We start from the raw sequence: 24816 nt of genomic DNA on the forward strand, positions 1-24816 counted from the left end.
ACCGTCCCTTCCCGAGCTGCAGCTCAGAGTACGTGCCGCAGTTGGCAGTTTGACTGGCACAATTCTTGGGAAAACACTTGCCGTCTTGCGCCTCACCACATAAAAGCCTTTCAAATATTTACTCCAGCTAAAAATAATATTGTTCGGCTCTATCTCCCGGCCGCTTGTCCTGCCCTTCAGAGGAGACCATCTTTTGTTCCCGTCTCCATAAGCGGGCAGGAACAGATTTGCATATGAAGGGAGCTGGTAGAACTGCGAGGTCTCACTGCTTGCTTTTCAAATCAACTGCTTGTAGTTGTGATGGGACTGATGTCCTTACATGGGTCGCTGCCATGATCAATAATGTTTGTAAAGTGGGCCTAATTTATTGATGGGCCGACTCTAATGTTGACGTGTAAGGTGTCTGTTACCTCTTCCAGATTCATCTCATCCGGATTGTCCCAGAGTTTGATGAATTTTCCGGGCCGTTGTTTCTTCAGCGGAACCACCACGATGTAGTATCCCCTACAGAGAGTGAAAGAAAGAGTCTGAGTGTCTCAGTGGTCGAGATTTGGCTGCCGGCAAAGGCGTTAGGACATCCATCAAGATTAGCACCGATCAATCTGGACTTTCCAATCCACTTCGGATGACACTGGATTAACGACATGTTTGACGAAAGAGAGAAACCCTTGGTAAACACATCAATAATCTGCCAACTTCCTATCACTTTAGTCTGGTTTCTCTTGGAGGCTGGTGCTTCAGACACACTAATGAGTCTCTCTGGTAGAGATGATGGCTGGTTTCCTAAAAAAAATATTTTACTCAAACCTGTATGATTAGTTCTCCCAAAAAGGCTCAAACAGAGATATTTTGAATAATTCTAGTTGTGAGAAGCTCCTTTACATGATGTTATTACTATGAATGTGGACTGAAGTGTTTACAGTAGTGGATGACTGATATGGACTTTTTAATGGCCGATGCATATACAAATGATATAGCACATTTTCTGTATGTAATCGCGATTCATTGCACCTAACATACATTTTTGCATATATTTTTATATTGTGATAATTTCCCATTTATTCTCCAAATTAATGTAAAAAACAGCATAAAGACAGTAGCCTATATTTTAAATATTATATGCAAGTAATTTTTTTTTCTTTTTTGACAAAATAAGACAGATTTGGAAATCCTGTTTTTATCTCCATGCACTGTGTTTCCTTCTGGAGCATCAGTGAGTGTTTGAACCTTTTTTAATAGTTGTGTCTAAGTCCCTCAACTGTCCTCAGTGTGGAAAAAATTGGTCTCAAAATCACAGGCACTGCTGGAAAGGGTTTAAATATGCAAACCATGCTGGAAACCTGAAGAATTAGCAGACCCTGAAAGGTTTTTCGAAAGAATATTGGGCAGTTTATCAGCTCAGGACAAATGAGGGACACATAAACAACCATCACAAAACAGAAAAACAGTTGTGGATCATCCAGGCAATGACACAGTATTAAGTCTTTTTTTTTTTTTTTTTTTTTTTTTTTTTTACAGCAGAATGCTGCCATAGAGGACTCGTATCTGTGGAGATTTCAGGTTATTTTCTGCTCCCAAACCAAAGATTATCAACCATAAAGTCAGTGAATATATATGAAAAACATTCTTGCCCTCATAAAAAAGACAATATGCAATACTTAATTGTTCTGCATGCACACTATACTTATCTAGTTACCCACTAAAACCATTATGACTAAAACTTGAAAGTTTGAATTGCAAAATATTTGCAAAATATGTATATATGTTCATATACCTTTTAATATTAATTAGATATCAGTTCAGTGTTCAGATCATTGCTCAATGACTTCAGCCCATCCTTACTCAAGATACTGAGGTTTCCACAAACTTCCGTAACACAAATATGTTGTGTGCCATGACACAAAGACACTTTGGTTAAACCAAGGAGGAAAAAATAAATAAATTATGTTTGGACCTTCATTTTTCAAGATCCAAACAGTTTAATAATCACTCAAAACACTGATTTGAGAAACTTATGAGGGAAACTGGAAATAGTCAAGAAACCAACTTTATGGACCACTTGAGATGGACTGATCCAACAATGTTATTAGTAAATGAGACACAGCAAATATGCTCAAACAAATTGCTCTGGAGAAGGCTAACCAAACCTACTGAGACAGAGGTGAGATGAAATTATAACTAGATAGGTCTCTCTGCAAAGTCCATGGTGCTCATCTCAATAAAATCAAACACAAAGAAGAACTCATACTCACTTGACTTTCTCTGCTGTCTGCACCGTCGGCAGCTGAACCGTGACCATGCCGTCCAAATTGGTCTTGCCGATCAGGTACGGTTTGGTGCGAAGTATGTCGGGTGCTGTCATGGTGGAGACGCGGTGCTGCAGACCTCCGGCGCTGTTCCCACGGTTGGTGAGCAGGAAGGAATACTGAGTCTCCGGCTGAAGGTTGGTGATGAGCTTCTGCGTCAGCTTCCCATCCACCTCCACGCTTTGACCGTTATCGTACAAGATCTGGAAGGAACCGGCGTTACTCCAAGCGTTAAGCAAACATCAAACGTTATGCAAGTTTTAATGTGATAGACAGAGTGTTTTAAGGGAGGTTCTTACCGTAAACGGCTGCGCAGGGTTGTAGTTTTCAGGAATCTCCCACGTCAGCAGCACTGAGGTCTTCATGGCAGCTCTCACGTGAAAATTTTTTGCAAACACTGCTAAAAGAAAGTTGGGGCAGATGAATTAGACACAGAGCCGGAGCGGTTCTCTCACCACCTTTTATGAAGGTAGCCAGTCATCAACAGCCTTACCTGCCAAGAATTTCGCCTGCTACCTCATGAGGACTAGTCCAGAACTAGAACCTTACCTTGCGGCTTACCATTGACTCTCCGAAGGATGCTATTTGATATGAGCTAGCTATTCTAGTGCATTTTCATATTCGATTTGGTCCTGAGAACCACACTCTTTCTCAAAGGTTGTAGGAGAAGACAAACGTGGGCCGAGAGGGTATTTTGAGCCCCCTACCTTGGTTGACGGGTTGCGTTCTGAACTGGACGCTAGGACTGTAAGGACCAGGGCCCTTACTGGTGAAGGCACACATTTTAATATCATAAGTCGTGTCTGCTTTAAGGCCGTCCAGAATGACGGTGGACTCGGGTGCTGTGATGAACAGTTCTGAGGGACTTCGAGGGCTGTTGATGTCTTTGTATTGAAGGGCATATTTGATAATGGCTCCGTTGCGCTCGGCTAACGTCACCGGCTGCCAGCTGACCTGCATGGTGGTCGTTGTGCTACTTTCGGCTATGATGCCTTGCGGATAACCAGAGGGCGTGTCCTCAGGTGTTGTGATCTCCTTCACCGTCTCCTCTCCAAATCCCACCTTATTGCGGGCTGAGAGGCGAAACGTGTAGGACGCCCCCTTGTGGATCTCTTTGGTGGTGTAGTGGTTCTCACGCTCCGAGAACTCTATCACTGTTAGCGGCTCGACGTCCTTACGGCCGAATCGGAGGCGGTAGCCTTGCAGTGGGCCGTGGGTGTTGGGCGGCGGGTGCCACTGTAGGAGCGCTGTGCCCATGTTTGTCGGACTGACCATGAGACGTGGCTTTTCAGGAACTGAGGATGGACAGATGACAAACCAGGGTTAGTTAACTAAACCGGAGACTGAAACTATTTACTATTACTATCCCTTTAAAGCCACTTCTGAGATTTGTTTCTAAACACATTATACATGTTAGAATTGTATTGCTGAAACACATTACAACAAACAGTTAAACAGTAAACAGTTTTTCATTATTGCTGATTTTTTAGGAGGGGTTAAAACTATGACTCGATGAGACACTGGATATTTGGCCTTGGGTCGAAATGTTGTTTCTTTTTAAATACATTTAAAACGTTTGGAATCGATTCCATCGAGGGGAATCGACTCCTCTTTAAGAGCCCTTTTTAGTTCTACAGAGTGTAGCATTATTCTGTCTCTCGCACACTCATAATGATTTGAAGTCCATTTAATTTCTGCAGAAGGTTCTTTTGGACAGATAGTTTCAAATAACCAGTTAAAAATAAAATAATTCAGCGATTATTTTGCATAATTGCATGATTAAGTCAATAGAACGTAATTCTAACAACTTGGTAATACCATGCTGAAACATTCAATGTTCATATCGCTGATTATTATCCTACCTTTCTGCACTTAGGTTAATGGAGTTTATTGTTATTGTTTCCTTCTGTGATTCTGCATCATGGACAAGTTTACTACATTTTGCACACAAAAAATCAACGGTAGGTTTTGAGCGCTGCTACAGATGCAGATGTGAGGGTCTTTTTTCATTTTATATTATTTTCTATAATCCAATGATAATTCTGAAATAAAATGAGCCTAGAGTAGAGATTAATGATCAAGTCTACTGTTGCTTAAGCAAGAATGCAACTTCCTTATGCTTCTGATTGACAAATAAACTGTGCACTCTAATATTATTGTTTTTGTTAATATTGTGGTCATTTAGCCTCGTGCATTCTGTTCAAAAGCACTTATTTAAACTTTGTCATTTAATTTAATTGTGCACATGAAATTTAGACATGAACTGTATCTTCATTTTACAAAAAAAAGTTTCAGAGCAGGACACTTTCTACATCCTTGTATCCTGCGTTCACTTCAGGACTAGGTTCCTCCATCCATTTCATAAAAAAAAAAAAAAAAAAAAAAAAAAAAAACAAGAATCGAAAAGATTTGAAAACGACTCATAACTGTCTATGACGCACTGGAGCCTCTGAGTCTGGCCCCTCCCCCGACACTATCATAACTAGAGCACATTTGCGAGTTACTGTCAGTACCGTTAGTTACTACAGCCAACAATGATAATACCACGAAGAGGTGGATTAATCTTGTGAACAGCTATCTTGATGGAGAGCTGAGGATCACCACCAACACCTGCCTCTGCAGAGACTTTACACTAGCCTTGATGCCAGCTGAACTTAGTCCCGCCCACAAAATCTTTAGATTGGGCGGTTCGGTCTGGCCTCGATCCATAGAGGAGTTATTATCTCCGAACAGAAACTGTTAAAATCATCAGGGCGGGCTTTAGACGATGACGGACAGATGATCAACAGTAACGTAATCATGCACGTCATCAAAGGGGCTTGGATTATATTTGTTCAAATCCTAAACGGAGAGCTTGCTTGTATAGGCATTCACCTTCACAATTTCTCTCAAAAATGATGATCATGTTGGGTAAGTAATCTGTGTATCATTAAATTCTTTTATTTTTTTACAACACCGGCAAAGATCGTTTAGTACAGCGCGCGTGCAGACAGGGTTGCCAAGTTTATACAACAAAATCTGCCAACTACTAGCCCTAAACAATAGCTTCTTGGGGGGGTTCTCGGGAAAAAAAATTTGTTTGGGGGGTAAAATGTGTGTTATTTTGGCAAGTTTGCCTGCTAAAATTCCCACTCATGGGTCTATATATCACATAATAGTCGCTTCAACCCGCGGACATAGAAAACAACCCGCGGAAAAAAATGCAGACTTGGCAACACAGTGCAGTTGAGCTCTGTTTACATTTGACAATGCGTCGTTTCGTTGCTCTGATTGGTTGTAGCTCTATCCAATTGAGGTCTTTCCTGGTTCGGTTGAAACATGCCGCATAATAACACATCAGGCTAACTTTACACTGTACAGTTTTACAAACTTTCATCCGAGACAACTGGGATTCATTGATAATCTGCTGCAGAATGGGGCCGAACCGATTATCTCCCGTGACGGCCTTCAGCCTCCCGTCCTGCAGACATCTGGTGCCGTCGTGAACTGTACATGAGTAAGTGTTGTCTTGTGTGGTTATGGCAGCTTTCCGGGGAGTGGGCGTGGTTTTGGTGCAGGCACGCGTTTGAGAGCTGAGAAGGCTGCTTATTTTTTCAAGATTTTGATAAGCTACTTTATTTACTTGACAGATTTTTTTATGCTCAAATTTGTCTGGGTGGTTATTAACACATTTGTCTGTGGTGTGACAAACTCAGAACACATATTTAATTTTGACTTTACAGGGACTTTAATAACATATCTGCTAATAAGAAATAAAATACTAAACTAAATTAAACTAAACTAAATTAAAATGAGAAATGTTGAAACACTACAATTATTAACCAGAATATTCAACCAAAGGTGAAATAAAAAATAAATGAAACATGAATAGCAATAAATAAAATAAAAAATAAACTATTTATACATTAAAATTACTAACACTTTAACTAAAATTAAAGTGAAAACAGGAAAAGAATAAAATAAAATCTGATTCAAAATTGTAATTAAAAAACTATAATAGTATCTCAATACTAAAATAACACAAATATATGGCGATAAAAGTCAAAGATCTTCTTTTATATTATATTAATTATATTAAATTATTATTCAATTCAAACACAAAATAACATTAGTTATTAGTGATAATATTATTCTCAGATAGGGGTTATTATACTACAGATATAGGTGATTATATATATATATATATATATATATATATATATATATATATATATATACACATTATGATCATGAGTCATATATATATATATATATATATATATATATATATATATATATATATATATATATATATATATATATATATATGATTCATTCAAAACGCTGAATAATTTAGTAACAAAACACCGATTTATTGATATTTATAAATCATAAATATCAAAAACTACAAAAAAATCAGTTTTACCCCAGTATGTTTCTTCTGTGAGTTTATATTGCTGCTCAATTGTTTTGATTTCTCCACGAATGTCTCTCACAAAGAGACGCCTCAACGCGAATTGTTAATTTGTCCCAGACAAAGAATGTCAAGCCCTTGGCTTAGGTTACAGAAAGCACTTCTCCTGTGACCAATGGTTTGTCTGTATGTGTATTCAGAGACAGTGAGCAACGGCCTTCCAAATAATATAATAAATAACTACGTTAATACGCGATAAAATAATTGTCGGCCTTAATTAATTAATGTGTTAACACGATAATAGCGTGTTAACTTGCCCAGCCCTAATATATATATACAATAGTCCACTTTTTCTAACAATTTAAATATATGTTGGTAATGTGTTGGCTCTGAAAACCACATTGAAATTCACTGATCTAACATACTTTAATGGATCCTCTTAGTATTGTACCTGCACTGCTGTATCTATTCTCCAAATTATCCAGTCGAAAATGCTGCAAGTTTGACAATTTGTAATGATACAATATCAAATAGATATCAACAGTGATACCGTGTGCCTTTTCACAGTTGTGCACTCAAGTACAAAAGTGAGATAAAAGGCCTTTCAGGGAGCTGAATAACAGCACAATTAGAGGTACAACAGAAAAGCGCCTGTACTTATAAGCGATTGTTCGTTTCGAGCCTTTCAGTGATAATCCAGACAGTACGCAGTATTCTTTTCTTTTGAAAAAGTCTATTTTCCTGACAGATTTTTCCATTATTTCCTTAACCCCTGCGAGCATTTCAAAGTCAGAGCCGTAGGTGAGTGGAATTACAAGCGCCTTCATCACTGTGAGGGCAATTATAGGCATTCATTCGTAATGGCTACAGGGAGAGGCCTGCCGAATACTACAGAGTCCACAGGAACAGAGGCGTGAAGTGCTCTGAACTTACCGGCTCCAGTGGTGGTGACCAGCTTGGGTTTGCTGCGCGCTCCGTCACCCTTGGTGGTGTAAGCGGCAACGGTAACTGAGTAGGTGGTCTCAGCATCCAAATCAGTGAGGGCTAATTCCTGAAAAAACACAAGGACATTTTTAACACGGACTGAAAAAAAAGAAGAAAAAAAAAGCTAAATAATGTTTATTTTTTCCACAAGATGTAGTATATCAATGAAAAAACAAAAAAATGATCTCTTCACATTAGATGTTAATGTAATACATGTTCCTAATGTTCATGAATCTGGATTGTTTTAAATAAACATATACATGTCTGGAGGTTGTAATTAGCCTAATAAATGCCATAAAAGCATGTAAATCATCATTTAATTTCCACCTTTCTGACTCCAAAGACCTAGACAGAGTAAACCCAGCCTGATCTGCCGGCGATTTGATTTCACCCGGCAACTCAGTCTGGAAACCTGTACATTCATTTCAACTGCTTCTGTTACCCTTTTGTGGGAACCAATCACAGACTAGCTTATCTGCCTGGCGTGCTATTGGCGAGTTTAACATGTTGACGGATAGAGAAACGATGGGTCGTTGCTGTTGATCAATCCTCTTGTGGTCTGATTGGTTGATGGACTATTCAATTGCATACTGAGTCATTTGAATTATGCTCGTTTATCACACCTCTTGTGCAGTAGAACATACAGAGCAGACTCCCCAGAACAATGTTCAATCTTAAATGGAGCTTGGTCTGGGGATAGCCAAACAACCCAAGACCCACAATAAACAAAATTTTAAAGCCAACCAAGATATTTCAGGTTTTTCTTCTCTGAAAATTTTTTAAAATTTACATTTTTAAAAAAAATCTAATTTTCAATGCAATAAAAATGTATTTAATGACATGTTTTTATAATCATATATATATTAGAGGTGGGCATAGATTAATATTTTTATCTAGATTAATCTAGATAAAAATGGCTCATCTGAGTTCTGCCAAAGGCTTTCAGAATGTGTGTGCTACCCTCTCACATACATTACGCAAGGGTTCTAATGGTACAGATTGCTCACGGTTCGGTTTGTATTGCGGTTTTAGGTTCACGGTTTCGGTACGGTTCTGTATTTGCTATGTTCAGGGAAAATAGGACTACAGTCAAATAAAAATAAAGACAATAAGAACAAATAACTTAAATACAAGCAGCACACAAATAAATACTTTTGAGCAAAGATACTAATAAAATAAACAATGCTTTTCAGGTTTTTCAGGTGGGTCTAACATTAGTTTTTAGGTAAAGAAATTGAATAAAGTAATCAAATGTAAAATAACTGCATAATTTCACTGTTTAAATTAAAGATGAATCCTTATTAAACTTACACATGCAGTGAGTGATCTTTTGTTTGACAGAAGCAGTAAAGGTTACTGCCCTTTTAAGACCCAATGCAGGGATATGTGCCATCTTTCTGGACACTGTACAGTTCACTTAAGGCATATAAAGACTATGGGCCCTATTTTAACGATCTGAAACGCAAGTGTCAAAGCGCGAAGCGCAAGTAACTTTGTGGGCGGGTCTCGGCGCTGTTGCTATTTTCCCGGCGGGATAAATGGCTCTTGCACCCGGCGCAAATCTAAAATGGGTTGGTCTGAAGTAGCTTCATTATTCATAGGTGTGGTTTGGGCGTAACGTATCACAGCTTTGCAGTTAAATAAAAATATACAAATCGCACATACTATACACCATAAAACACTAGCAAACTCACAGAAATGATTATGAAATGATAGCATTATCATAGCTATCAAAATCCAGTGTTCGGCATTTTGCGTACGTGAGTTTTTGTTGTAGATGTCTATTTAAAAAAAAAAAAAAAAAAAAAAATATTGTGTACTATGCTAATTAATTGAGATTTCTTACAGCTCTTACAGGTTGTTGGCCTTGTCTGTTTCGTTGCTTCTATTACTCTCCCCTTTTTTTGTAAGTCGCTTTGGATAAAAGCGTCTGCTAAATGATTAAATGTAAATGTAAATGTAAATGTAACGTGAATAAACCAATCAGAGCATCATCCAACATTCCCTTTAAAAGCAGGTGCGCAAGTTCCATTAAGGATTGCTATTATTATGGCGTATTTACCAGGCGCACGCCAGGAGCGGTTCACAGCCAAGGAGACTGATGTTCTTGTAAGAGCAGTGAAAGACAGAGAAGTTGTGTTGTATGGGAGAAACCCACCCAAAATATTGTCGGTTAAACAGTTTTTTCAGTCGATTTTTTTTCCTGGTTCTTGATGGACAAACCAATTTGTCAGATGTCCTTATATACATATATGTCTTGCCACTATCGGGCAAACAGGTCTGATCCTTAATTACTACAATTAGCCTGAATAATTTGTAAGATTTATGCCTATTTTTTCACATCTTCGTGGCACACCACAATGATTTCTGTCATCTCATGTGTTCATATTTTTTTAGTGTAACAATTTATGATTTGCAAAAATAACTGTTGCATCTGTGTAGATTACATGAGTAAAGTGTATGCGCGTTGTGCACGCTATACATTATATGGTCAAGCATGCGCCCTTAAAATAGCATAATGAACATCCGCAACGCGCCACTGACTTTAGACTAGGTTTTTTCTGGTCAGTGGCGCAATTGTTTAATGGAACAGCAAAATAGCACCAGGGATTGTTTGCGCCGGAACCTGCCTCCTTTTGTGCGCTGAACCGCCCAGGGAGCGCAAGTTCATTCACTAGGTTAGTGAAGTGCTTCTGTGGAGGGAAAAGCGCGCTTTGCGCGGGTGCAAAATAGGAATGACACATGCGTCGGTGTAGAAAGTCGCTTGCGCTGGGTGCAAGATAGGGCCCTAAGTCTGCTTGGATACTCATCAAGTTGTTGACATACTTTCTGTGTGAATTTGTCCGTTCAAGCGCAAGACTTGAAAGATAACTCAATGTTTGCACGCTTTGGGATGAGTGCACAGAGACAGATCTTCTCAGTGTGCGCTAGTTCTTATTCGTGTCTTCTGGCAAATATTCTTGGGTTATGACGGAAAAATGACTGGTAATATTCGGACATATGGCAGCACTCGCATGCATTGACTAGTTTACACAGATAGACCGTTTTGCCCACGTTTTTCTTGTATTATCGCTGTTGTAATGTATCACCGAGAAGCCAGCACGTGTATCCATTGACAGAAACATACATAAAGCATTATTTTCAAGTTATACACAAATATTAAATATGTGTAATCAGATGTGAGATGAACCGTGGGGCAAGTGCACCTTTTGCATGGCACCCCTGCTCTAGTCAGACGGGACCCCAGTTGGGAAACGCTGGTATAGACATATAGACATATGTATAGACATAATAAATATTATATATATATATATATATATATATATATATATATATATATATATATATATATATATATATATATATATATATATATATATATATATTAAAATCGCATGTGTCTGTATATGAGAGGTAAGCAGGTCTTAGCAGTGCAGCCTAATGAGGAATGATTGGATTGTGAACACTTGTCCTTAAAGGGACAGTTCACCTCTAAAATGGGGTCTATATATATATATATATATATATAACCCTGGTTTTTAAAATAAAAACGACAGGCGGTGCTATGACAGCAGCTTATATCTTGAGTTTTAGTCCGTTTAGCTTATTTTATAGTATATTTTTTATTACTTTAAAGCATTTTAAGCTCTCCCCTAGAGGGCCTGACCCCCTGGTTGAGAACCAATAATGCAAAGACTTTCATCCATCTATGTAAAGGCCATGCATCACTCAATGCATATATCTGACTATAATGCACATTATTTTGTTTGCAATAACTTGATTATTCTTATGACAATATTATGCATAAACCTTTCCGATGATCACACTGCATGTTTCTGTGAGTTTGCTAGTGTTTTATGGTGTATAGTATGTGCGATTTGTATATTTTTATTTAACTGCAAATGTATGATCAATCATGATTTATGTGTGCTAACATATACAGGTGTTATTATTCACAAAAATGCCTGTGTATTTTTAATAAATGAGATCCAATGTTGTCTTCAGATGGTTATGATTAAATAATATTAAACATCTAGCAAATAATGTGTATGTTTGCAAGTCATGCACAGAATGAAATACAGTGCAGATTTGAATGCAGCTGTTTTCAAATGTACTCACATGTTCAGCTGAATCATCATATTCCCACTGATGCCCAGACCAGAGACCAGAAGGAGGAAAAAACAAACAGACAAACAAGAAAAGCAGTTCAATTACACTTGAAGACACAAGAGCGTTAGATTAACATGAGGTGTGTCTCATATGATTTTGTGAGTGAGCAGATGTTGAAATTATTAATTATTCATAATTCTGGTGGATTCAAACAGCGCTTCTGTGCCTCTACGTTGTAGTTTGAGGTCAGGAAGTTCTGTGCTGTGTGAAATCAGATGGGCCAATCTCATTGTCTAACATAAAGGCACATAATCAAGCAGATAACAGGTCTATGCTGTGTGTGTAATTCATGGCTGGATATTATCATTAACCTCACATGGGAAAAATTAATGTCTATGGAAAGCCACATGTCAATCTTGAGGATATGAAAAGATGGTTATATGAAATTGTGCATGTCATAAGAACGTATTATTTTTTTACTGTATTATACATTTAATGCAGTGAAAATATATCCCTAATCTATTTAGGGTATGTGCAAATAAGGACTTTAATAATGAATAGCTGTGAGTAACTATAGACATTTTTAACACATTATCCAATTATTCGTTGATTTTATTCATTTGAGAGGTTTTCTTTCTCCATGAGCATGTTTTTTTCATCTTTTTTTTTCAGGTTGTCCTCAGTAACTGTCATCTGAATATTCAATGCTGATCAGGTAATTGCACATTTTATACAGTTTATTACAGGTAAGTTACTCGGCATTATAAACTGACATACGGCTACATTGTTGCAGACGCTCACACACCGTCAAAGGGGGTGAACACTTTATAATAACTGCATGCTATGAATTATTAGTTAAGCAAATAGTTAATTAATAGTTAATTAATAATTTATGAACAATTATTATACATTCATAAATAGTCTGAAGATCAAATCCTAGAACTGCCCCAGACTTAATGGCTAATGTTAATGTTCCAATAGACACATTTAAACTTTTCTCCTAGTATTGTGCTATTATTTTTCAATTTATATTTAGCCAAGCAGCCTATCTATACGTGCTTATCTGCACATAGCAAACATTCTGATCAGCCTAGCAACATGCACAGCTCTTATCTCTGCACCAGAACATGTCCTTAAAAACTTTCACTCTTCTACTGTACCTTTAGAAAATACGTTTACCCTTACAATTCTGGCTTTTCAAGCCACAATCAAAGTGTGTTCACAAACTTTAGCCTCTAGTTTATAATAGAATGGTGCAGTTATGATGTCACTATTTAGGCAAACCTGCAGTTCTTTTTTTCCGTTGAGAAAAAAAAGAAAGGATTTTCCCATAGAAAATGGGAAACGATCGATCAATCAATCAATCACTTTACTTATATAGCACTTTTACATTGATGATTGTTTCAAAGCAGCTTTACAGTGTTACACAGGACAATATTGCAACAAAATATGGTTTGGCCGTACAGTCATTCTGGAGAAAACAGTGATGTTATCAGCTTATTTTAAATTTATCGTATAGCAACAATGTTGGCAGATCAGTATTATAGTTTATAGAATTAAATAAGAACTAATTCATTAATTATATTTGTATATTTAGTTAAATAACTTAGATCATAATTTTAGTGTCCCCAACTGAGCAAGCCAAGCCAAAGGTGACAGTGGCAAGGAACCAAAACTACACCAAGTCATGATGGATACATTTTTTGGGGCTTTCAAGCTTTGTGATTAAAAAAAAGTTCATGATACTTGCACGTTTTGTCCATCAAGACAATTATCACAGATGAACAAAACTTTTATGATTTTTGATGCCTAAATGCAGTTGCTAGAAGTTAAAAGCTAAAGGTAAGCTATACACAAATTAGTCCCATTTAGCCACTTGTTAGTAACCACCTTTTTCAAGGCATGTTACAGCTTAAAAAAATCATGAGAGGGGTAATACTGTTGTTTTTTTATGCCATAGAATAAAACGTGAAAAATGTGCTTGTGCACCATAAACCTTATTTCAGCCTTATTCCAATTAAACCTTATTCCCATAAAAAATACAAATAAATAAATAAATAATCATTTAAAAAAAACATGCCTGTCAAAACATTGACTTTGGGACTATGGAACCAGAAGTGTTAAAATGCTAACTCGCTTCTGTGTTTTGACCTACAAAAGGATGTGATACCTGCACCACTCTATCGGCATCACTGCAGCAAAAACTGGTAACTGGTTACCACCTGCTCTGAGCCTGTTCAAAATGGTAGACCACCTTATACCAGAAACAAACCAGCTGTCAGCTGACATTTAAGGTGATCATACCCGTTTCCATCTAGTAACCATCTTCCATGTTCCAAACCAATCACCTATAATTATTTTCCAGCAGGGATTTCTTTCAATTAGCTTTTTTTTGTTTTCTTGTGTTTGTTTTGTTGTTCAGTGACCTCATTGAAATGCATATTGGGATTGCCAAAACAAACATTCCTTCAGTCAACTAGGTAGGTAACTCACTAGGTTGTGAAAAATTTCCCTAACTTTCCCATTCCTGTTTGTTTTAGCCATTTTATTGTGACATAGACCAAAATCAAAATAGTTGGCAAAAGCTTGTAAAGATTGACTTGAGAAATGATGCAGCTGTGCAGGTGGGTGCCTACCTGAGCGTCATCGATCAGGATGTCCTTGATGACAGGGTGCCCAACGGGTTCCCCATTAACCATCCTCACATAGTGCACCTGGTACCCACGGATCTGCCCGTGCTGTCTGCTCGGCACCGGCGACCGCCATAGCACTTTAACAGACGTGGAGTTGACAGCCTCCACCTCGACTTTACGAGGAGGGCCACTGGGCACTGAGAGAATTATGGGATAGAAGACAAAAAAGTCAAGCTTAAAGAGGACACTTCCCGTCCAGCTGGACACCTCGCATGAGAAAGTGGTGAAGCAGACAAAAATCTACAAAATGGGTATATACCACTAACAAGTACTGGATAACACTAATATCTCAACAATGGGAAGTCAAAAACAAAAAACAAAAAGAGAGAAAAAAAAACAAAAACAATCCCCAAAAACAGGTCACAAAGCTGACCTAATTTTTTTATTATTAAAAATGAGTTTAGTGGATTCAAAATATGGAATAAAAATAACAAGCAAAAAAGCCAAGAGGAGTGTTTCAGAGGTTTGAAGCACTCGAAAGGAGTTTGGCTATGATAGAGTGAAGACAAAAAGAAAAAACAAATGGAAAAATTTAAGAAAAATGTAACTCGTGTGGGACATTTGAGAAAAAAGCCCCAATTTTTTATTTTTTTTTGGAGGATTCACTGTTGATTTAGGTGTCTTTTCTCATGTATGAAAATGAGTTTGACTCCATTTAAAAATAAAAATATATTTATCTTAAGAAAATAGGGGAAAAACAGCAAAACATTTGGGATTGTTGGAAGTTTAAGGTTGTCAGAAGAACATGCCATGAAATTTCCATGAAAGTCTGGTCAAGCAAAAACACTCAAAAATTCTCCTGAAAATTCATCCCAAAATAAATGTTGTCTTGGTGAAAGGTCACAAAAAGTCCTGGTTAGTAGAGTTAGTGTAAATACAGGGGACTACAGGGGCGAGTGGGTTTTAGGGTACCTTGGGCAGAAGTATGCCAGAAGTGGGGCATGTTTTAAGGGTAAAGACATTAGTATTGGGTCACAGTGGCGTGTGGGTAAGACATACCATCTTCCTCTGTACGGATTAGCTGAGGTAAACTCTCAGGGCCTTCACCAGCTTCTGTGTGGGCGCTCACTGTCACACGGTATTCTGTCCATTTGTCCAAGTTTTCCAATAGATAATGGTACGTTTCCGGCGGTATGTCCGATATTTGTCGCATTGAGGTATCGTCGCCTTCGGTCGCAGAGTACTGGACGGTGTATTTGGTCATGACTCCGTTTTGTAGCTCCACTGGCGGCGGTTTCCAACTTACCCGAATGCTGGTAGAACTGGGACTAGTACACTTGACTTCCTGGGGTGGAGCTGAGGGCTCTGATTTGGAGGATCAGTGGATTGTGGGAGGAGCGGTATAGTCATTAAATCGGATTCAAGTGGTTTTGGAGTTTGGTTGGATCCAGGTGAGGTTCACGGGGTTGAGGTAAGAGGATTTTTTTGTTTTTGTGGTGGATGTGTAGATGATGTTGATGGACAAAAACAAAAACAAAAAAGGGAACATAAAATGAGGATGGAAGACAAGGACTACATTTATTTAAAACAAAAATTATGACATGAAAATAAAGTTAAATGAAGCTTAAAAAGATGAACAAAAGGGGCAGAAATGTCACAGACTTCTCATAAAGAAAGAAGAAAAGATAAAACAAATTCACAAATTGTGTGGTGTGGGACTGGTGCAGACACTAAAAATAAAGAACCTACCTTCGTAATTCTACATATGTTATTTTTTCCTAAATATATCCTAAAATGCAGGACACAAATTTAATTTTCTCTCATCATACTTCAGACGCATTTTCCAAACATGTGAAATATCTAACTGAGCTGCATTTAACTAGGCCCTGTTTCCTCCAAGCAGTTACCATCAATCCAAAATTTCAAAGGTTGATGTGTCAGCTCTGTACAAACAGTAAATGCATTGCTCACCAACCTTTCCGAGGCCTGTTGGTTTGAGGTAAAAGCCTGGTTGGTCCAAGAGTTCCTGACTGACGTTTCTAGACTTGGACATGCAAACACTCTACCGGATAAACAGCCCTCCAAGATACTTACCTGGCATGTTCTCAGAGGACCTCAGATTTATTTAGATTACCTCAAATTGAGAGTATGAAGTGAATCACAGTCAAGCTTGTCAGCATCAATTATGCATCAAATTATGCAAGATTAATGAACGGGCTGATCTGAAGGTTTGGTTACACTTCAACTTGAATGAATGGAGAATAAATGTGAGGTCTTCTGGGAATGCAATTCACTTTTCTAGCTATGTATCATTGCATTTGAGCTTACAACAAGGCTCCAGAGAAGGAACCTTTACCAATTCCGTAAATCTTTCAAATGCAGTGTGGTATACTATAGCCAAAGTCAAAAAACAAGGCCTCCCGAAGCTGGACAACTGCAGCCAAACAGATGAATAATTCACTCTCATCTCCTACTTGGCTTACTTACATGACACCAAATTCAACAAAGTGACCTTGTCATTTGACATTTCCCAAAGGTTGACTTTCATTAAAACAAAATGTGTGCTAACAAGATGTTTGCAGAAATGCCTCCATCTCTCAAAAATCTTTCAGTGTAAACCAAATCAAACAAATTCTGGATTTACATTAGTAAACGCTGTTAAGAAATGGAGGATTTCTGCATCAGAACGTGCTGCTCCTGTTCTTGGACTGCATGGGTTTAGGAAAGACAGTAAAGACAGAAGAGGACCTACGTGTCTGAGGTGTTTCGGCTGAGATCTCGTTGGTGTATGCGCCAATGCCATGTTTACTGCGTGCAGCCAGCTGAAATGTGTATGTAGTGAATGGCTTCAGATCTTTCAGTAAATAGGTTGTGGTGGGCTCAAAGCTAACACGTTTCTGAGGAAAGGAACAAAAAATTAAGGTTAAAACCCTAGAAAATACAGTTCATACAATCAAACTAAGCAATGGCAACGATGGCAATTCTGGGACTTAGACAAGTGAAGTCGTTTGCCAATGACTGTAGACATTCAGACCTCCTCTTTGTCATCTCCTTTCTTATAGAGCAGCTCGTATCCGATGATTTGATTGTCCTGGCCAGTCTGAGTTGGGGGGTTCCATGACAACAGGATGCTTGTCTCAGATTTGGCCTCACCCTTGAAGTCCGTTGGTTGAGAGGGCACTAACAAAAATGTATAATAAATAACTGAAATGATATATATATATATTATACTTATAACATTACAACTGTGTCCACCAAGTTACAAATAAGAACTTTTTCTTTTTTTTTTTTTTTACTGGGGCTTAAATGTTATTTTTAAAAACCATGGTAAAAAGCAAATAGGACATTGTCCTCTTTGTATTCCCCGTAATCCCTAACACCCACCTCCAGTTTTGGCTATGATCTGCAAATCAGATGAGAGTGGTCCATCTCCTACAGAGGTGAAGGCCAGGACCTTGATGTAGTAAGTCTTATTGGGCGTCAGACCCGGAATGGTGAGGAAGTTGGAAGTCCTTACAATCTGTTTTTCCCACTGGTTGACATGCTGGCTGGGATCAATGGTGTAGTAAACCCTGTAGCCCGTAATCTGCCCGTTGGCCTCCTCAGGTTCGTCCCAGTGGATTATAGCGGTCGTGGCACTTAGCATGCGTCCTCTGACTTGCCGTGGGGCGGTACTTGGTGCTTGCTCTGCCGTTTTGGCCTCGATTGCTTCACTGGAAGGCCCGCGTCCAATGTTGTTTACGGCGACTACTCTAAATTGGTAGTCAGAGTAAGGGCTCAGCCCGCCCACACTGTATCGAGTGGTGGCGACTCCATCAATCTCTTTATAAGAGTCCTCAGAGTTTTTGGGCTTGTGCTGGATGATGTAATAAGAAACAGGTTCAGGATTTCCAGAATCCCATGTGAGCGTGATGCTTGTTGCCGTGCGTTCCGTTATTTGGGGAACACCTGGCGGCTTCGGTAAAGCTGGAGCATCAACAAAGAAACTTGAATCAGTGAATTTTAACTATTTAGAAAATGGAAAATGCAATTAATTACTAATGATTATTGGAGACTGTGGAAGGAATTCACTAAGACCCGCTGATAGTGTGGGTTTATTTGTACACGCTGTCTAGTACATTTTAGTGCCTGATTCACTAAAGGAAATATGCAAATCAGGTAAACTACATGTCCCGGAGAAGTGTTAATGTCGAGTCCCAAGGTGCAGTTTGCAATGAGCCTAATTTACTTACAAAATGTAGCATTTCAGGACTTTTTAGTGCCCGGATTGCAAATGGTTCATAAGGATTCAAGTTGCTACACTGAAAAACAGCGCAAATTCTCCCCTCACTGTCAGAGCACATAAACATATATTGTCAATAAAGAGTTAATTTGAAATTTTAATTTGAAATGTTTGAAAACTAACATTCAGATTCTGTGAATGTGAATGAAAGACATCTAAGCAATGATTCTTCTCTTGGTTTCAAGAAAATGCATTTCTTGTGTGTGCAATGGTATTGGTAAGCTAAGCAGTGCCGTACGGCTTTGTCATCAGCATTCATGCACCATGTGCTCTTCCCGTGGGATACTAGCCGAAGGTTAAAGTGTCAGCTTGCTCTGCCAACACACGAACAGTAGGCGTGTGTTATAGCACCATTTACCGCTAATGTAATACAGCAAAAGAGCTGTCTAATACAGTCTTGACCGTACCGCCACGATAAGGAGGGAACCAGGTTCCCCTAGAGGAAAGTGAGACTTTGCAGTTTGTTTAGAACACATCTTAAATATTCCACAGGCTGTAATTTATTGCTTTAATTCAGAGTGCATTAGGTGAGGTTGGCGATAGGACAGATAATGTTTAGACTTTGCCTGCTGTCTCTTGGGGCATATTATGACTAATGTGGTTTGTTGTGTCTGCTAGAGACAACGGCTTTGAGTGTGTGGATATAAACAGCTGTAAGTGTGTCTGTTTGAGCAAACAAGTGTGGCAACAGTAGGAGCTCATGTATATATCTGCAAAATGTGATAAGACGGATCAAATAACAGCAGTTTGGTGCCGAATGGAATGCTAAATATTGAGTTTCTTGGATTCTCACCTTTGACCGTAATCTGTGCGACTGCCTCTATAACGCCCAGCGTTGACATAGCGACGCACGTATAGTTGGCCGACTGTCGGACGTCAGTGAGTTCCAGCACATTTCGCCCAATGGGCATGTCATCTTCAGGGGTCAAATCCTCCGACCCTAGCATCCATTTGACATAGGGCATTGGTGACCCGACAGCCACACAGGTGATGTTGACACTGCCACCAGGCATGATTTCATTGTCCGTTGGGGGAATGGAGAACCGGGGTGGAACCCGTCTCACTGCAAGAGAACACAAGGACTGGTAACTTCCTGTAAAGACATAGCCTGACGGAACATTCGGGAACAATTAACAGATGAAGAACTGACAAAGAATTATCATACAAAGATCTGGTGGATTTCACCACTACACTGTTTCAACTGATTGATATATGGCAGTATCCAACAGGAAACGAAAACACACGTAAGAGACACAAACATTCCGTCTCACTCCCTTGGGACTGAGACATTGCAACAGACACCATGCACAGGTGACCCACGCGTGACAGACGGACGGCAGCACACGGGGGAACTGGAGGGCCACAGCATGCAGGAGTTGCTCGTTTTTGTACAACTTTGATGCTGCGTTCTCTTCCAGTTGATGTGAAGGAATGTGCCGAATCACATTGCCACATCACACAAACAGCAACGAGCCCCGCAAGGGGGACCTTGCTAAACTAACAACAGGAGGAGGCTAGCTGTGACTGTCTGTCTGTGACTGGCTGCCATTCAAAAAGTGGACGCACGTGTCAACTAAAATGGTCATGAAACCGTTAATAAACAATGAGATAACAATGAAGGGGTGAATCAGAAAATGATTCAAAATAAAAAAAAATAAAAAAACAGATGCCATAAACAAATTAATAGACGACTAAAGATAAACCCTTAATGCAAATGGATCTTGGGGGGGCATTCCTGAATCTGTCATGCAAACAAGCACATTGCTCATTACACAGGAAGAAAATTGGGAATTAGAGAGAAAAGACGAAGAACTGGAGTGAAGAGCAAAGGAGACAAGGATGAGGGGAGGAGTAGTAGAGTCAGATAACAGTAAATCAACAGGGCTATTAAAAGCAGGAGTCTCCAAGACAGAAAGAGAGCGAGAGAGTGAAAGAGACAGGGATACAATCCACCAGCTTCTCAAAAGAGGGGTTATGGGATAGTAGAAGGGTGGGAGAAGATTCAACAGTCCAAAATAACTGAACCGATGTCAGTGTTGCTGCTTACATCAAGTCAGTCTCAGATGGTATTGGCTAATGTATAATGCACACAACAGTTGTAGGGGCTTTCTCGAAGCGATAGGCTCCGTCGGCTTTATCCAGCTTTTGGGAGTCAGTGTGCAGTGGTTTATATTAGTCCTGCTAAAACGAGACCATCTGAAGAGAACGAATCACTGTATTTGACAAAGTTTGTAAGGTTCATCATAACAAATCTTTTCAGTTTTTCGCAGTTTTGATTGAAACTGTAAACTAGAGCTGTGTTTGCGAAACCTGTTCCTGGAGGCATACCGATAGTACACCTCTTCAAACCTTTCTAAAAAAATAATAATAATTCTCTTTTGAGACTCCAAGACCTGAAATGAGATAAGGGAGATGTCCAAAAAGTGTACTGTTGGTGTGCAACCATGACCAGGGTTGAAAAAAAAAAAAAAAAAAAGATTTCTGAGTAAGATGTAACATTCCAATATGGCAGGGCACATCAAATCACCCACTGATTCTCAGAGTTTAGATCTATCCCTAATCAAAGACATCTGAGCAAGCTAATCAACCTCTTTAAAATTACAGGTAGGTGAGTTTATCAAGGTTGGACAAAACTCTATGGGGTCAGTTTTGAAGAAACCTGCACTATGGTCAGAGTTAAATCCATTTTACCTACTCATGTCTGTGCTAGTCCAACCATTTCCTCCTGTTTAAGACCACATAAGTTCATTGGCTAGAATCTTTATTGTACCATTAACAATTAAAATTAAAAGAAAAATATGAACCTAAACAAACGTTCCATGAGAAGTTTAAGTTGGTTACTATTTAAGTCTCTGCGTGAAACCACCAGAAATGGAAGAAAAAGAAGGAAAGATAAGAATTTTGGCAACTGGCGGCATGCATTCAAAGACCGGAGATGTCATGCTTCCCTGGAGATGAAATCTCTAATTATTGCAAACAGATTTGCAATCCTATCGCAATTAATTTCCAATTGAAATGCTGTTCCAGGAGACATGATGTTTTTCCTTTCATCTGAATACTGTTCCGTTTGTCGAGTCTTGAGAACAACGCTCTACATGCATCAATTGTCCTTTATTAGCAGCTTGTTAGGTGGAAAGAAACGAAAATATCTGATCTTACAGACCTATGGAGCATGTCTCATTGCAGTTTGTACCGTGCAAGGTCAGAACATGGAGATTTTTCTAGGTGTTAGGAAGGCACAAGTCGGTTAAAGTAATGAAGCAGGACCACTGACATGTGGGTGAACACAGACAACTTCAGCATGACCAATCCACCATGCAAACCCCCCAACAAACTGTGCACATTCTGACCAACATGCACCACTTTTTGGTCAAGCAGTACAGCAGAGAGCAGGGCATTCATTCAGACCACAACAAAAGGAAATGGAGAAGAAACTGTCCAAAACATAAAACATAAGGAACCAAAAGCAGAATTTAATCATAGACACGCAAATACAGCTACAATAATTATTTTCGTACTGTTGGGAATTGTGACTAGGCGTTTGTATCGTTTTTTTTTTTTTTTTTTTTCAGAGTTTGAAGATGGTTAGAAAGAAAAAGCACACCAACCTTCTCGCAGCTCTGAGGGATGTAGGGAATTGATGCGGAAACAAAATAAAATGAGGAGAAAAACAAGGGAAAATACAGAGAGAGTAAAACAGGCCACATTCAACCCAGAGAATTGCTGCTAGAGACAGAATGTCTAGGAAAAGAAAAGTGTGCTGCATTTTACAGGCCTTTTAATGCACTGCCCATTAAACAACATGACACAGGTCCAGTTATGAGCTTTACATGCCATCAGCAGTTACTGTGGTTTGGATTGACTTTCCTCTGGAGTTTTGTCCATATTTGACATATATATTTTGGTTCTTCATGTAAACCACATAACTGGGACCTGTGCATGAATTCAGCCGCACTCCTTAAAGCAGTGGTTGACATCAGGCCTTCAAGGTTTATAAGATGGAACATATTTTGGCAGCTGATTATGATAAATTTTGGGTTAAAGTCAACATGAAATCAAAAGTACCCTGTTTTCTGACCAATATGAGATATTTAGTGGTGTACAGAGTTGCTGTTCACCTACAGTAACCTACAGAACACAAAAGGTCATTGCAAAAGAGGCTGGCTGTTCACTCATAATATTTTACCTTATACTTTTAGCCATGCAGTCCTTATGGATAAAATCAAGCCCTTTTGTATCTTGTATCAATATACAATGCATCACATTATTAAAGTAAAATGTGTAAGTAAAATGCCATTTCATGTTGACTTTACTGTGGCAGATTATAAAGATATAAACACACAGCCAAATGCTCCATCATAATTCAATATCAATAAACATTTTACATTTATACTGTGGAGTGATTCTTCAGTTAGATGACCTTCTGACTGCTTGACAAAAAGAGAGGAAAATTCTTTAAATTAAATTTGAAGTTATAACTAATTTGAAGAAATAAATAAAACTCAATTGTCAGTTGTCAAATACAGGTGCTGGTCATATAATTGGAATATCATCAAAAAGTTTATTTATTTCACTAATTCCATTCAAAAAGTGAAACGTGTTACACACAGACTGATATATTTCAAATGTTTTTGATGATTATAACTGACAACTCCCAAATTCAGTATCTCAGAAAATTTAAATATTGTGAAAAGTTTCAATATTAAGGACATTTGGTGCCACACTCTAACCAGCTAGTTAACTTAAAACACCAGCAAAGTCCTTTAAATGGTTTCTCAGTCTAGTTCTGTAGGCTACACAATCATGGGAGAGACTGCTGACTTGACCATTGACACCTTGCACAAGGAGGGCAAGACACAAAAGGTCATTGCAAAAGAGGCTGGCTGTTCACAGAGCTCTGTGTCCAAGCACATTAATAGAGAGGCAAAGGGAAGGAAAAGATGTGGTAGTAAAAAGGGTACAAGCAATAGGGATAACCACACCCTGGAGAGGATTGTGAAACAAAACCCATTCAAAAATGTGGGGGGAGATTCAAAAAGAGTGGAAATCAGCTGGGGTCAGTGCTAAGGACCATGGTATCCCTGTTCTTAATTGGCCAGCAAACTCGCCTTACCTTAACCCCATAAAAAAATCTATGTGAAGAGGAAGATGTCATATCCCAGACCCAACAATGCAGAAGAGCTGAAGGCTCTCATAACATCTGAGCAGTGCCACAGACTGATCAACGTCATGCCACGCCGCATCGCTGCAGTAATTCAGGCAAAATGAGCCCCAAAGTACATGCTCATACTTTTTTACCAATATTTCTAAAAATCCTTTCTTTGTATTGGTCTCAAGTAGTATTCTACTTTTCTGAGATACTGATTTTTGGATTTTCCTTTGTTGTCAGTTGGCCAGTTGTAATCATCAAAATTAAAATAAATAAACATTTGGAATATATCAGTCTGTGTGTAATGAACTGTGTATACAAGTTTCACTTTTTGAATGGAATTAGTGAAATAAATAAACTTTTTGATGATATTATGATTATATGTCCAGCACCTGTACTGCAGAATTAGGCAATGGTATCTTATAAAGATAATTTCAAATCATGATGTAAAAATCTTAAAATGAACGACATTACAAAATGTAATTTCTCATTTGCCGGATAACCACATATACACCCAAATGTAGGGCAGCGGTATTGGGCAATTCTATTGTTAATTATATTGAAACATAATCAAAACCATTACGGCTATGATAATTTATTATTTATAACTACAATGATGTATGTTTGTCTTTACTGTACATTCTATGTATTTATTTAATCATCCTAGGCTACAGAAGAGTCCACTTAATTGAAGAATCACCCATATACATTACATTATAGTCTTTTATACTACATTACATATTAAATTTTGCAATATAACTGGACAGTTACGTTTTCAATAAAATAAAATTAAAACTAAAAACTAACTTTATTTTGTTTTAAAGTAAATTAAAATATTTGTATTCCATTTGCCAGTATAAAGAGAGATGAAAAACAGAATGGTCAGACATTTGCTGAAGAGAGGAAAGAGGTTAAACTCAATCAGTTCCTGTTATCTTAAGAGTCAGTCAAATAACAAA

The 24816-nt window shown here is 38.4% G+C and overlaps 1 protein-coding gene across 28 annotated transcripts in view; it reads right to left on the reverse strand.

The window, feature by feature from the left end:
* LOC137055698 (receptor-type tyrosine-protein phosphatase delta) overlaps positions 1–24816 on the reverse strand; it is a 633917-nt gene that overhangs the window by 52527 nt on the left and 556574 nt on the right. For 6 of the 28 annotated variants that reach the window (XM_067430760.1, XM_067430756.1, XM_067430757.1 and 3 more), the window contains 8 exons: positions 22317–22328; positions 19502–19771; positions 17811–18392; positions 17461–17606; positions 17179–17323; positions 2606–2703; positions 2253–2509; positions 411–504 (listed from right to left, as the gene is read on the reverse strand). In XM_067430760.1, coding sequence (XP_067286861.1) covers positions 411–504; positions 2253–2509; positions 2606–2703; positions 17179–17323; positions 17461–17606; positions 17811–18392; positions 19502–19771; positions 22317–22328 — 1604 coding nt within the window. Of the gene's footprint in view, positions 1–410; positions 505–2252; positions 2510–2605; positions 2707–3013; positions 3602–7632; positions 7751–11802; positions 11830–14429; positions 14624–15485; positions 15792–17178; positions 17324–17460; positions 17607–17810; positions 18393–19501; positions 19772–22316; positions 22329–24816 lie in introns of all 28 variants that reach the window. The other 22 variants (XM_067430016.1, XM_067429806.1, XM_067429682.1 and 19 more) reach the window with 8 other exon arrangements.

Source organism: Pseudorasbora parva, chromosome 1 (assembly GCF_024679245.1).
Source record: "Pseudorasbora parva isolate DD20220531a chromosome 1, ASM2467924v1, whole genome shotgun sequence".
Lineage (NCBI taxonomy): Eukaryota > Metazoa > Chordata > Actinopteri > Cypriniformes > Gobionidae > Pseudorasbora > Pseudorasbora parva.